This window comes from Tamandua tetradactyla, chromosome 23 (assembly GCF_023851605.1).
Source record: "Tamandua tetradactyla isolate mTamTet1 chromosome 23, mTamTet1.pri, whole genome shotgun sequence".
NCBI lineage: Eukaryota > Metazoa > Chordata > Mammalia > Pilosa > Myrmecophagidae > Tamandua > Tamandua tetradactyla.
Window position 1 is genome coordinate 23,703,051 of NC_135349.1, and position 15,503 is coordinate 23,718,553.

At 40.8% G+C, this 15,503-nt stretch overlaps 2 protein-coding genes across 11 annotated transcripts in view; one reads left to right on the top strand and one right to left on the bottom strand.

The window, feature by feature from the left end:
• The window catches only part of LOC143667233 (L-lactate dehydrogenase B chain-like), a 35,765-nt gene extending 21,201 nt beyond the window's left edge, over positions 1–14,564 (bottom strand). Inside the window, exons 1-4 of one of the 3 annotated variants that reach the window (XR_013167958.1) lie at positions 14,446–14,564; positions 13,891–13,975; positions 10,221–10,318; positions 3,430–6,872 (exon numbers count right to left, since the gene is read on the bottom strand). The gene's annotated coding sequence lies outside the window, so the exon portion shown is untranslated. Of the gene's footprint in view, positions 1–3,429; positions 6,873–10,220; positions 10,319–13,890; positions 13,976–14,445 lie in introns of those variants that run through there. The other 2 variants (XM_077141220.1, XM_077141221.1) reach the window with 2 other exon arrangements.
• Positions 1–15,503, top strand: part of ZNF629 (zinc finger protein 629) — a 90,556-nt gene that overhangs the window by 55,009 nt on the left and 20,044 nt on the right. For 5 of the 8 annotated variants that reach the window (XM_077141198.1, XM_077141199.1, XM_077141197.1 and 2 more), the window contains exon 3: positions 9,857–10,121. The exons of 1 other annotated variant lie outside the window; for it this stretch is intronic. In XM_077141198.1, the coding sequence (XP_076997313.1) occupies positions 10,011–10,121 (111 nt within the window). In that variant the 5' untranslated portion in view covers positions 9,857–10,010. Of the gene's footprint in view, positions 1–8,209; positions 8,704–9,856; positions 10,122–15,503 lie in introns of those variants that run through there. 2 more of the 8 variants (XM_077141200.1, XM_077141196.1) reach the window with 2 other exon arrangements.

Consider the following 15,503-nt stretch of genomic DNA (forward strand, 5'->3'; position numbering starts at 1 on the left):
ACTTAGTACCAACCCTGCTCAAACTCTTCAAAAAAATTGAAGTGGAGGGAAAGCTACCTAATTCATTCTATGAAGCCAACATCACCCTCATACCAAAACCAGGCAAAGATATTACAAAAAAAGAAAACTACAGACCAATCTCTCTAATGAATATAGATGCAAAATCCTCCACAAAATTCTAGCAAATCGAATCCAGCAACACATTAAAAGAATTATACATCATGACCAAGTAGGATTCATCCCAGGTATGCAAGGATGGTTCAACATAAGAAAATCAATTAATGTAATACACCATATCAACAAATCAAAGCAGAAAAATCACATGATCATCTCAATTGATGCAGAGAAGGCATTTGACAAGATTCAACATCCTTTCCTGTTGAAAACACTTCAAAGGATAGGAATACAAGGGAACTTCTTTAAAATGATAAAGGGAATATATGAAAAACCCACAGCTAATATCATCCTCAATGGGGAAAAACTGAAAACTTTCCCCCTAAGATCAGGAACAAGACAAGGATGTCCACTATCACCACTGTTATTCAACACTGTGTTGGAAGTTCTAGCCAGAGCAATTAGACAAGAAAAAGAAATACAAGGCATCAAAATTGGAAAGGAAGAAGTAAAACTATCACTGTTTGCAAATAATACAATACTATACGTCAAAAACCCTGAAAAATCCACAGCAAAACTACTAGAGCTAATAAGCGAATACAGCAAAGCGGCAGGTTACAAGATCAACATTCAAAAATCTGTAGCATTTCTATACACTAGTAATGAACAATCTGAGGGGGAAATCAAGAAAAGAATTCCATTTACAATTGCAACTAAAAGAATAAAATATTTAGGAATAAATTTAACTAAAGAGACAAAAGACCTATACAAAGAAAACTACAAGAAACTGTTAAAAGAAATCACAAAAGACCTAAATATATGGAAGGGCATACTGTGTTCATGGATTGGAAGACTAAATATAGTTAAGATGTCAATTCTACCTAAATTGATTTACAGATTCAACGCAATACCAATCAAAATCCCAACTACTTACTTTTCAGAAATAGAAAAACCAATAAGCAAATTTATCTGGAAGGGCTGGGTGCCCCGAATTGCTAAAAGTATCTTGAGGGAAAAAACGAAGCTGGAGGTCTTACGCTGCCTGACTTTAAGGCATATTATGAAGCCACAGTGGTCAAAACAGTATGGTACTGGCATAAATGGTGCCTAGAGAACTGGATATCCATATGCAAAAGAATGAAAGAGGACCCGTATCTCACACCCTATACAAAAGTTAACTCAAAATGGATCAAAGATCTAAACATTAGGTCTAAGACCATAAAACAGTTAGAGGAAAATGTAGGGAGATATCTTATAAATCTTATATTTGGAGGCGGTTTTATGGACCTTAAACCTAAAACAAGAGCACTGAAGAAGGAAATAAATAAATGGGAGCTCCTCAAAATTAAACACTTTTGCGCATCAAAGAACTTCATCAAGAAAGTAAAAAGACAGCCTACACAATGGGAGATAATATTTGGAAACGACATATCAGATAAAGGTCTAGTATCCAGAATTTATAAAGAGATTGTTCAACTCAACAACAAAAAGACAGCCAATCCAATTACAAAATGGGAAAAAGATTTGAACAGACACTTCTCAGAAGAGGAAATACAAATGGCCAAAAGGCACATGAAGAGATGCTCAATGTCCCTGGCCATTAGAGAAATGCAAATCAAAATCACAATGAGATAGCATCTCACACCCACCAGAATGTCCATTATCAACAAAATAGAAAATGACAAGTGCTGGAGAGGATGTGGAGAAAGAGGCACACTTATTCACTGTTGGTGGGAATGTCAAATGGTGCAGCCACTATGGAAGGCAGCTTGGCGGTTCCTCAAAAAGCTGAATATAGAATTGCCATATGACCCAGCAATACCATTGCTGGGTATCTACTCAGAGGACTTAAGGGCAAAGACACAAACGGACACTTGCACACCAATATTTATATCAGCATTATTTACAATTGCAAAGAGATGGAAACAGCCAAAATGTCCATCAACAGACAAGTGGCTAAACAAACTGTGGTATATACATATGATGGAATATTATGCAGCTTTAAGACAGAATAAACTTTTGAAGTATGTAACAACATGGATGGACCTTGAGAACATTATGCCGAGTGAGACTAGCCAAAAACTAAAGGACAAATACTGTATGGTCCCACTGATATGAACTGACATTAGTGAATAAACTTGGAATATGTTGATGGTAACAGAGACCATCAGGAGATAGAAATAGGGTAAGATATTGGGTAATTGGAGCTGAAGGGATATAGACTGTGCAACAGGACTGGATACAAAAACTCAGAAATGGACAGCACAATACTACCTAACTGTAATACAATTATGTTAAAACACTGAATGAAGCTACATGTGAGAATGATAGAGGGAGGAGGGCTGGGGACATAAATGAAATCAGAAAGAAAGATAGATGTTAAAGATCGAGATGGTATAATCTAGGAATGCCTAGAGTGTATAATAATAGTGAAATGTACAATGTACAAATTTTAAAAATGTTTTTGCATGAGGAAGAACAAAGGAATGTCATTATTTCAGGGAGCTGAAAATAGATGATAATTAATACTTTAAAATGTCACCTTATGTGTGAGACTAAAGCAAAAAATGTTTGTTACAAAATTTATATTTTGACTAGAGCATTTCCTAATATAACTCATGTAGACAGTTTGATTGAATGTCTTTCACTGAATTCCAATGAAGAACTTGGAATCTCAGGTAGGACATGAGATTTTTTTGGTTTGTCCAGAGTGATGCCCGATGAATCCCAGAGTGATTTGATCAGTGAGTGGAAAAGTATTTGCAAGCCCCCTTCGAGGAATGGTGAGAGTGGGGAGAAATTCAACTTCCCCAAGTTGAATTCTTGATATTCTCACAAGCAGTGTGGATAACCAAAGCTATAGGCTGAGCCCCCCAGTCTTGGGTTTGTTCATATGAAACTTAACCCCACAAAGGATAGGTCAAGTCTACTTAAAATTTAGGCCTAAGAGTCACCCCCAAGAGAGCCTCTTTTCTTGTTCAGATGTGGCCTCTCTCTCCAGCCAACATGATGAGCAGTCTCACCACCCTCCCCCTCTCTGCATGGAACATGACTCCCAGGGGTGTGGACCTTCCTGGCAACGTGGGACAGAGATCCTGGAATGAGCTGAGACTCAGCATCAAGGGACTGAGAAAAACCCTAGAATGAGCTGAGAATTAACATCAAGGGATTGAGAGAATCTTCTCAACCAAAGGGGGAAGAGTGAAATGAGACTAAGTGTCAGTGGCTGAGAGATTCCAAACAGAGTCGAGAGGTTATCCTGGAGGTTATTCTTATGCATTAAGTAGATATCACCTTGTTGTTCAAGATGTAGCGGAGAGGCTGGAGGGAACTGCCTGAAAATGTAGAGCTGTGTTCCAGTAGCCATGTTTCTTGATGATGATGGAACAATGATATAGCTTTCACAATGAGACTCTGTGAATGTGAAAACCTTGTGTCTGATGCTCCTTTTAGCTACTATATCAACAGAAGACTAGAACATATGGAATAAAAATAAATAATAGGGGGAACAAATGTTAAAATAAATTTAGTTTGAAATGCTAGTGGTAAATGAAAGCGAGGGGTAAGGGGTATGGTATGTATAATCTTTTTTTTCTCTATTAAGTTTTATTTCTTTTTCTGTTGTCTTTTTATTTCTTTTTCTAAATTGATGCAAATGTTCTAAGAAATGATGAATATGCAACTATGTGATGATATTAAGAATTACTGATTATATATGTAGAATGGAATGATATCTTAATGTTTTGTTTGTTAATTTTCTTTAATCAATAAAAAAAAGATGTAATCTGAGACAGTAGCAGTATATAGATGGAGGGATAGAAATATATGGAAGTTTTACAACTATGTGATGATATTGTGAGTCATTGATTATATAGCAAGAATGGAATGTTCATATGTTTAAAATGTTTGTGTTTGTATGTTGTTTTATGTTGTCAATAAAAATTTTAAAAATATGTAGAAGTCAAAAGTTTGTATGCTACTGAAACTGGATTGGTTTTAGATTGATAACTAGGTTGATAATAACTAGGTTGTTATCAGTTTAAGATGTTAATGATAATGAAAAGGTAACTACTAAGAAAATAACTTTGAAAACATAGAGAAAAGGAAGAAGAAGATCAAAATGGAACACTACAGAAAAGCAACTAACTATTTAAAAAGGTAGCAATGGAGTAATTGAGTAACAGTAACATGCAAAATATACAGAAAACAAATGGCTGGATATCTGAAGTAAATCCTTCCTTCTGAGTTATTACGTTAAATATCAATGAATTAAACTCTTCTATCAAAAGGCAGATGTTGACAAATTGGATGAAAAAGAATGATCCATCTATAGGCTGTCTATAAGAGACTTACTTTAGGTAAGAAGAAACAAAAAGTAGCTATACTAATATCAGATAAAATAGACTTTAAATGCAAAGATGTCATTAGACCAAGAGGAAATAACAATCATAAATGTTTATGCTCCCAATCAAGGAACTCCAAAGTACATGAGGCAAACATTGGCAAAACTGAGGGGAGCGATAGATGTTTCTACAATAATATTGGGAGACTTCAATACACCGCTCTCCTGTATAGATAGAACAACTAGACAGAGGATCAACAAGGACATAGAGAACCTAAACAATCTGGTAAATGAATTAGACTAATAGGCATAAATAGATCATCACACCCCCCAAAACCAGGATATACATTCTTCTCTAGTGCACATAGGGTGTTCTCCAGGATAGGTCATATGCTGGGACACAAAATAAGTCTTTATAAATTTACTAAATTTATTAAGACTGCAATTATCCAAAGTACCTTCTCTGACCACAATGGAATGAAGCTGAAAATTAATAACCACCAAAGATCAAGAACTTCTACAAATATATGGACATTAAACAACACACTTTTAAATAATCAGTGGGTCAAAGAAGAAATTGCTAGAGAAATCAGTAAATATCTGGGGAATGAATAATAACGAGAATACAATATATCAGAATTTTTTTGATGCAACAAAGGCCGTGCTGAGAGGGAAATTTATTATCCTAAATGCCTATATTGAAAAACAAGGACAATCCCCCAAGAGAACCTCTTTTATTGTTCAGATGTGGCCTCTCTTTCTCAGCCAACATGACAAGCAGACTCACTGTCTTCCCCCTCTCTACATGGGGCATATCTCCCAGGGGTGTGGAACTTCTTGGCAACGTGGGACAGAAATCCTAGAATGAGCTGGGACTCAGCATCTCCTCAGTATATAACGAAAAGAACTGAAAGCAGGGACTCGGACCAATATTTGTGCATCCATGTTCACTGTAGCATTATTCACAATTGCCAAAAACTGGAAGGAACCCTAGTGTCCACCAACACATGAATGGATAAACATACAATGAATATTAAATGGTGTTAAAAGAAGCCAAGTGCTGGTGCATGCAACTGCATGGACGAACCCTGAAGACATCACACTGAGTAAAACAAGCCAGACACTTGTTTTACCAAAAAAAGCCAAAAAAAATTTTGTATGACTTTTCTTATGTGCAACAGTTACAATAAACAGATTCATACAAACAGGTAGCAGAATTATGGTTACCAGATGTTCTAGTTTGGAAGCTGCCAGAATGTAATATATCAGAAATGGAACGACTTTTAAAAAGGGAATTTTATAAGTTACAAGTTTATATTTCTAAGCCTATGAAAATGTCCAAACTAAGGCATCTGTTCTAGTTTGCTAGCTGCCGGAATGCAACACACCAGAGATGGATTGGCTTTTAATAAAAGGGGATTTATTTTGTTAGTTCTTCAGAGGAAAGACAGCTAACTTTCCACTGAGGTTCTTTCTTACATGGGAAGGCACAGGATGGTCTCTGCTGGCCTTCTCTCCAGGCCCCTGGGTTCCAACAACTTTCCCCGGGGTGATTTCTTTCTGCATCTCCAAAGGCCTGGGCTGAGCTGCGAGTGCTGAGATGAGAAATGCCGAGCTACTTGGGCTGTGCTACATTGAGCTCTCTCATTTAAGCACCAGCCAATTAAGTCAGACGTCCTTCACTGCAGCTGGCACGCCTCCTAGCCAACTACAGATGTAAATCAGCAACAGATGAGGTTCACGTACCGTTGGCTCATGGCCACAGCAACAGAACTAGGCACCTTCACCTGGCCAAGTTGACAACTGAACCTAACTACCACAGCATCCAAGGAAAGATGCCTTAATTCGAGAAAGGCCAATGCGCCCAGAGCTTGTCAGCTGGGCAGTCACGTGACTGACATCTGCTTGTCCCTTGCTTCTGGGCTCCATTGCTTTCAGCCTCTGTTCCTATGGGGTTTCTTCACTTTACTTCTCCAGCACTGGCTTTCATCTCTTGGCTCTCCTTGGCTCTCTCCAGGCTCTGGCTGCTTAACATCTCACAGGGACATCTGCTGGGCTCCAAGCATCTCCAGACATCCATGTCTATTCTCTGAAGTTTCTGTACTCCAAGCATCTACATCTGCTCTCCTGGTTGGCTCTGAAGCTTCTGTGTTTCTGACTCTTTCCAAAATGTTTCCTCTTTTAAAGGATTCCAGTAAAGGATTTTTAAAGGCTCAAGACCCACCTGAAATGGGTGGAGTCACACTCCATCTAATCAAAAGGTCACACCCTCAATTGGGCATGCCACGGCTCCATGGAGATAATCTAATAAAAAGTATTCCAACCTAATGATGTCCAGGGATGAAAGTCTCCCTGGCAGCATGGGACATGACTTCTAGGGGTGAGCCTGGCCCTGGTGTCATGGGATGGACAATGCCTGCCAGACAAAAAAGGCAGAAAAGAAGTGTAACATATAAGGTATCAGTGGCTGAGAGAGTTCAAATAGAGTCAACAGGCTACTCTGGAGGTCACTCTTACACAAACGTCAGTTAGACACTGCTACCTATCATAATTTGCCAAACCCCAACCAAAACAATTCCCGCCAATCCTAAAGAATACCTAGGGCATTATATAAGATTCTACAAAGCTTCCATGCACTAAGGTTACTTTCCAAAACCAACTTCTAGATGGATCCCTGGACCAGATTAAGTCCTGAAATGCAGAGGGCCAACCTTTCCAGATTATCAACTAACTCTATCCCCTATCCCATGTTATCAACAGCCCCTTTCAACATGAAAAAGTTAGAATGGCCACAGCTCAAACACCCATAAAGAGTGAAAGATCAAGGGTGATGGTGGAATTATACAGAGGTCAGGTTTAACAAATGAGCATGAGTAATGAATATTGATATTTCTTTCATTCTCCAGTACCTTAGATCAGCTAGGAATAAAAACCTAAATTGTGGAATTGAAACCCATACCAAACTCTGAAATATGTTCTACAACTAATTGTTGCAATGTACCTTGAAATTTATTGCTTTTACATATATGTTATTTTTCACGAAAAAGAGAAAAAAAGAGAAGGGTATAATAGAGAAGATAGGATTCAACAAATGAAAAAAAAAGAACACCTAGGGCTCTACCTGAGATTTTGCAAAGGTTCCATGAGCTATGATTACTTTCCAGAAACCTATAATCTCCAGATGGGTTCTAAGGTGAGAAGGAAAAACGTAAAACTGTGGTACTGTAACCTATACCAAACTTTGAAATCTGTTCTGTAACTACTTGTTACAATGTACATCGAAATGTATTGCTTTTCTGTCTGTATATTTCACAATAAAAAATGCTTAAAAAATATTCCAACCTAAAGTATTGGATCGGTATTAAAACATGGCTTTTCTGGGGTACATAATACTTTCAAACTGGCACACCATGGAGGAAGCAAATTGGGAGTTATTGCTAATGAGTATTAGTTTTGGTTTAGGATGTTGAAAATAGTCTTGAAATAGTGGTGAATGTTGCACAATATTGTTAAATACTTAATGTCAAAGAATTGTCCGCTTAAAATGGTTAAAGTTTTTTCTGTTATGTATATTTTGCCACAACTAAAAATAAATAAATTATTTTTTAAAAAAACAAACCGAACAACAAACAAAAAACCCATCCTCCCTGGCTCTTAAAGAACCTTTGCTTTCCGATTGGCTGTGCCAAGAGGGACCGGTGGCAGCCAACTGGTCAAGTGGGCGGTTACGCCGGGGCAGTTGCCTAGGTCACCGCAGGGCTTCTGTGGCCGAGAAGTCCCGCCCCCATCCAAAGCGCGACTTGGGATTGGCTCGCTGACATTTGGCCACGTCCCAGTCGGGGCTCGTTCTGTACCCGAAGCAGTTGGCTGGAGCGGCCCAGTTCGCCTGAGATCTAGGGAAGTTTTGCGGGTTCCGGCTGCGGCTCCTCCCTGGGGAGTGGACACAATGTCCGGGACACCTGAGACCCTCCCGGAGTAAGCACCCCGGTCCGGCGAAGAGAGAGGTGCCTCTGCCCGCCTCAGATTCATTCTGACTGCAGTGCGAACCCGAGGTCAGCATCCAGGTCCAGCATATTCCGAGAAACCTCGCAGCAAGGCCGACCCCTCATCTATGTGTCGGTGTTCTCGCTGTTCAAAGAGGGACTGGACTCACTCCCTAGATGCCCTAGTTCGTAATGAAAATCCCTGGGCTTCGACTTCCTGAGGTGTGATGAATAGGCATCGGAAAACCCAGTGCCTTGGCCCCGGTACTCACTTTCTCTGTGGCTTTTGGCAAATAGAATAGAATAACATTCTATTTCTGGGCTGTTTCCACATCTTATAGGGATTGGACTGGATGTCCTCTAAGGTCCTTTCTAATTCTTCCTAGCTACAAAATAATCTTGATAACATATTCAAAGTTTCTTTGTAAATACGTGACATTTTACACAAATTGTAAACAATTCACAATGCTGTTTTCTCAGCCTCCTTCATGTTCTGTACCCAGATGTTCCAGGTAAGTAGGGAAAGGACTAGAACGGCGCTGAAAAATAAAATAGGGAGTAAACATATTCCTGAAAGACTCACTGCCTGCAACTCAGGAGATAATGTTGGAGAAAATAGTGAAATAATTCTCTATATTTCAGCCCCTTCACTTTATAGAAAACTTTGAGACCTAAGTCATGCTGCTAATGCAAAGAACCCAGGTTTTCTGACTTGATTACATGATCAGTCTCTTTACACACAGTGTGGCAAATAGAAGGCATGAACAGGTGTAACCTGGGAAAGAGAATTGCGTATAGAAATAAAGCAGACAATTTGCAGCACTTCTCATTTTCACTTAAAATTTCTATTCTGCTGACATTTGAGGTGACTCACAAAGCAAAAATAGAGCAAAATAAATAAAACAAGTGAGTTGTATCCCTCTTTTGCTTTTCCCTTCTGGCACCCTTGTCCCCCTACCCAATAGAGTTTCTCAGCTTCTAATTTTCCAAACCCACCTCTGTAATCTTCCCTGGTCACCCACCTCCCCCACAAAGAAAATAAAAGAAAAAAATCCAACTAAAGACCCAAACGACATCTTCCATTTATATGAAATGCCTCAAACAAGCAACTCTATAGATATAGAAAGTAGACTAGTGGTTGTCTAGGGCTGAACTGACAGAGGGTGTTGATGGGAAATGAGAGCAGCTGCTAATGGGGTTTCTTTTGTGGGTGGTGAAAATGTTCTAAAATTGATTATGGTGATGGTTGCGTCAACTTTGCATATACTAAAACTATGGTATCATACACTTTAAATGGGTGAATTATTTGGTATGTGAATTATACCTAAAGGGGGGAAAGGCCATTACAAGAAAAAGAACAAAAATAGGAAGAGAACCCAACAACAATAAAAGGCATGTGCCTTCATTTCTTCCCTAGGTTCTATGTGTTGACATTGTCTTATTCTTGGGAGACTTGGGCTGCTGTTTTGAGCCATCTGCACCTGTTCTGAGTGTGTAACTTCCAGGGCGACCCATCTCCTGCTCTGACCACCACTTTACACTCTACCCAGCTCCATGCAACTGAAGAAAGCATGCTAGTTTCCCTGCTCACCTGCCTGCCTGCCTCAGCTTCAGCCTCATTTCTTAGCTACCCTGGATGGAGCTGGGATAGAGAAGGGAAGAATATACACGGCAGAATAGAGGTGAGTCTTGCAGGGAATTGGAAACCTGAGACACTTCCTTGGGCAAAATTGGAAAGAAAAAAAGAACAAAAAGGAATGTTGAGAAGGAAAAAAATAAACCTTTCAAGATGTTTTTCTTTCTCGACTACCCGAAGGATGGTAAATAGTGTTTGAGTAGCTTTCTTCATGGTCTAGTTGTCTTCTTTCTGTAGGAGTTCCTGGAAGGGGCATAATTTTAATAGTTTATTCACACAACCAGTTGTTAAAATTCTACTTCCTTTATTTCTTTACTCAAAAATCCACTTTCTCAGTAAAGTCTACCCTGGCCACCCTAGCCAAAAATTTCACCACCTTCCCCAACACCAGCACTTCCTAACCCCTTCCCTGCTTTATTTTTCTCAGTAGCACTTGTTGCTAACATGCTATATATTTTACTTGTTTATTTTGTTCATTTCTGTCTTTTTCTTAGGAGAATTTAAGCTAATATTTAACAGCAGGAACTTTTATTTTTGTTTTTAATTATGTTCTAATTAAAATTATTTAATTATGAACTATTTTGTTCACAACAGTATCTGCAGTGCCTAGAAAAGCTCAGAGTAACCACTCAGTATTTATTGAGTGAATTAGTCTACTATGTACCGGGCACTTTAATAATAAAAAGGGAAAGACTTAAAGAGTATTTTTAAATCTGAATTATTTGTGACTAGGAGAAAGGGAGATAGAAAGCCTTTTTTTGTTCTAATGTGGACCTGTCTAAAAGAACTTTGCTACGGAGAGAGTGAAATACAGAATGGCATGGCAGCAGTAAGGGACTAGGGCAATCGATGTGTATCAGGAACTCTGGGGTTGGAACCCAGAAATCTGTGCTTTAGTAAGCCTTCTGTGCTTTCTTTTTTTTTTTTTTTTTTTTAACATGGGCAGGCACCAGGAATTGAACCTAGGTCTCCAGCATGGCAGGTGAAAACTCTGCCTGCTGAGCCACTGTGGCCTGCCTGGGCAGCGGACCTGTAACTCAGAAGTTACCAGTTCTTTGACTAGCCCATCCCATCTAGAGACCTGGAGGAGACCGGGATCACTAAATCCCTTTCTGACTACCAGGATTGATCTCCCAGCCAAGTTCTACCTCTCAGTGTCAGTTTCACTTTTGCAAAATCACATCACATTTTTAAGCTTCAGCTCCCTCTTCTGTAAAATAAGATGATAATACTTTCATATCTGGAAGGATTCAGTGCAATAAAAGATGACAGCATCTGTTAAAATCCCAGGCACACAGATGTTCAATAATTATTGATTTCCCTCCCTGCACTTTCTTTATGAAGCTACTCCTCCTTCTCATGATTTCCTCCAGTGAATCCAGGCTTGTACTCAGATTTTGAGGCAATGTTGTCTGTCAGCTTGATTAAAAAAATAATAAAGTGATTTCTCTTTGGACTTTTTAAGGATTTATTGGTTCTGACGATTTTTATAAATTCCTTAGGTAGGGAGTTAAAGAAGGATGTTAGAGAAAATTGGTAGAAGAGATGTTGGGGGTTGGCATTTGCTTGAGGTTTACTGTTTGGCACATAACCTAAGATGAATAAGGTGATAGTTAAGTCTCTACTCAGTGTCCTTCTTCAGTCCCAGGTATCTGAAGGAATATGGTGGCTAAGAGCAGGGACCCTGGAGTCAACTGGAGTGAATCTGAAATCCTGGGTCCACCTGCCACTACAAGGCCTTGAGTGAATTACTTAGGCATTGGAGCCCCAGCCTTCTCATCTGCAAAATGGAGATACTTTTTTTTTTTTTTTTTTTTTTTTAAAGGAAAGACAGAGAGAAGGAAGGAAGGATAGAAGGAAGAAAGGGAAACATCTTTAAACATTTTCTTGTTTTATTGTAATTTGTTTCTTTGTTTTTGTTACATGGGCTGGGGCCGGGAATCGAACCGAGGTCCTCCGGCATAGCAGGCAAGCACTTTGCCCGCTGAGCCACCGCGGCCCGCCCCTGGAGATACTTTTTGTATTGACTTCTGTGAGGGGCTTAGGCTGAAGGAGGCCAAGGGGGATTGGCTCAGAGACTGTTACAGTATGTGTAAACTATTGTTGTTATTCTAGAGCTCAGAATTCAGAATCAGATTCAATTGGGTTTCTGTTCGCAAGCCTAAGTGGACACAGCTGGGTCCTATACAGAACTTCTACTGAATCCTGAACACAGACTCTAGGTCAAGGGGTCTGTGAAATGCTCCCCGCTTTCAGGACTGAGTAAGGCCTCTGCTTTCTGTTCTCTGGGATGTCTGTCCATTCCTCTGCACCGCTAGGGCTTGGGGGATGCTTCTTGCAGCCAAGACTGGACTGAAACTCGACATCAGTTGCTTCTCTGAGGCACCTTCTTATAGAACATAATTCCTCAGGCATCATCAGGTACCTGCTGTGTGCCAGGCACTGTGCTGGTTGCTAGGGTAGTGCAGAGATGGGTATGATTTTGACCCTGCTCTTCAAACACCTTACAGGGGGCAGAGGGTAGGTCATCAAGGAATTTGTGCCATTTACTCTGTTGATAGTTATTTACTTATTACCTACCATGTGCAAGACATTGTATGAGATGCTGATTTAGGCACAGTTGCAGAAACCCTGAGGAAGGAGATGGTGGTGGGTGATCATCCCTATCTAATTTGGTGCCTGGCCTCCAGAAATGATGAGATGGTGGGTAGATGGAAGCATGGGTGGTTGGTGGTCAGGGAAGGCTACACAGAATGGAACTAGTCCTGGGCCTTATTGAATTATATTTACTTTCTGGAGAAAATGGTGCAAAGATAGGGTGCTGAATTTCCCTTAGAAGCTTTTTTAGTAGGGCATAAGTGGAACAATCAAACAGCTATGAGGCCCAGGGACGAAAAGTGAGTTAAGAAAGTCAGGTGCTTACTTTATCACATTTGTCTTTGCACATGCATCCCTTTGGTTTCACTTCTATTTGTGCACTTCTGATTAACACATAGGTACCAAAACACTATATCTCTGTTATATGAGCATCAGTGCAAGCACAACAGTGTACAATCGGCCTCAGAGATAGGGGTGTTCTTGGGAGTGGTGGGGATTGTGGTGAGCTGGGGGGAACAGTCCCATCTTCAGGTACAGCCACTACCAGCACTAACTAGTTGCTCAAATTGGGCTGAGTGTTTCCAGCTTCAAAAGAAGCTTCAAAAGAAGCTGAAAATATTTCTTTCTTAAATACTATCACCCAATCTTTAAATAAGTAACTTGATTTTTTAAAAGACACTGGCAGCCAAATGAAACATATTTTATAATTGTATCTGCCAATCTATGACCTCTTTATAGGGAACCAAGAGAGAGAGCAAGTTAGAAAGGAGGGGGGTGGGGGAGTGGTGGCAGGTGCACATGGCCTGGAATCCCAAGGCAAGGAGTTTTGGCTTGAGCTTACAAACAGCAATAGCTACTAAAAGTGTGTTCTGAACAGGGAGGTGGCTTGTTGTGAGAGTTCAGGGGCTGTTGTAGTGGAGTAGCATATGAAATAAGGGGAAGGAGCAGTCAGGATGGAAGGTTAACTGCACAGACACAGGTTTGCAACCATGAGGTAGAAAGAACTGGAAGGGATGGTGTGGATGAAAAAGATAAAGACAGAAGTGCAGCAGGGAGAGGTTAAAGGGAAATGAGGGGCAGGAGAAAAGATAACTGAGGTTCACCTTGGCTGCCAGTGAACCACCTCTGTTGCTGGAAAGAGAGGGTACAGCCAGTTTGTTTTTGCGTCAGCAAGTTTAGATAAATTGAGTGGCCATCTAGCCATCACAACACCTCACCTTGGAGGGATCCTGGCACTGCTACTTGGCAGCCAAGTGACCTTGGACAAGTCCGTTTATAAAATGGACTTCTAAAAACCAGTTGCTAAAAAAAAAAACAAAACAAAAAAACAAGTTGCCTACAAAAGAGGGATGATACCACCTACTTCGTAAGGCGGCTGCGAGGTTATCGAGGAGACGAAGGCGGAAGAAAGAACTCGTGTTTTCTCACCCGGGGCTCGAGGACGCCCCGCGGTCTCTCCCGGGAGGAGCCGGTAGAGTGCGCTCTGCCCGGGGCTGGGCTGCCGGCCCTCCAGGAGAAACCAAGCCCGAGGTGTGACACAGGCCCGCCCGCCGGGTGGACCATTCCTGGCAGACCTGGGTCCGAGAAGAAGGTCTATCACCTGGATAAGTGAGGCACTCACTTTCCCCCGCCACCCCTCCCCCCAAGCGCGGCCCCTGGCCCAGCCGGGGACACCGGGCACCCTTCGGGTCTCCTCTGCCTGCCTTGCCCTCCCAACTCATCATTTCTCCCTCTGGAGCTCAATTGGGGCAAGGAACCCCTTCCCTTCCCACCTCTGTCCCTTGCACAGCCCTCCTAGAGGGGAGGCCGCAGGATAAGAAGCTGGAGCCCAGCGGCCTGGGCCTGAGATCCCCCGAGCGGAAGGAAGAAAGCTTGTCGGGCTCCCGGAGCCCCAGACCTGAGCAGGAAGCACATTTTTCCTCCCGCCCACAAACGGGGCCTCTCTAGGAGCCAAGGGCTCTGGCTTCTCAGTGGGAATAACCCCTTCCGTCCCAGCAGGCTAAATCAATATCTAGAGGAATTCGTTCACTTCCTTGCCGAGAAGGGCAGAGTGGTTTTGTGTGTTCACTCCGGGGAACGTTTCCACAATTCCAGTGCCTGTACTGAGAGCAGCAGATCCCAGCCGCCTGGGTTTATAGCCCAACTCTGCAATTGCTGGCTGAGCAATCTCCAGCTCGTTCTTCAACCTCTCTGAGCTACTGTTTTCTTTCTTTTAAAAACTGAGATAAAATTCACATAACATAAAATTAGCCATTAATCGTTTTAAGGTGAACAATTCAGTGACATTTAGTACATTCACAATGTTGTACAACCACCACCTCTATCTAATTCCAAGACATTTTCATCACCCCAAAAGGAAACTCCAGACTCCTAGTCTCTGGCCTCTGTTTTCTTATCTGTAAAATAATCGAATTTACCTGCCAGAGTTGCTGGAAGGATTCAATGAATAAATTCACATAAAGCCCTTAAAGGAATGCCTAACACATAATAAGTTTCAATACATGTTAGTTATTATTATTATTATCAGTTTTACTGTTACCTTTTTAAAAAGAAGTGTTGGTGGAGGGGCAATTTTCTGAAATGAGAATAAGGAATGTGACAGAAATGATCAGATCTGCTGATGGTAGACATTTGGGTTATTTTCAAGTTTTGTTTTGTTTTGCTATAAAAACATTTCAGTGAATGTCATATTGCATGCATCTTTATGTACATGTGCAGCTAGTAGCTATAAGATGTAGAAATGGAATTACCAGATCAAAGGGCCTGGGCATTTTAAATTTAAATTAGTGTAGCAAAATTGTCTTCTAAAGAGGCAGTACAGATACATACT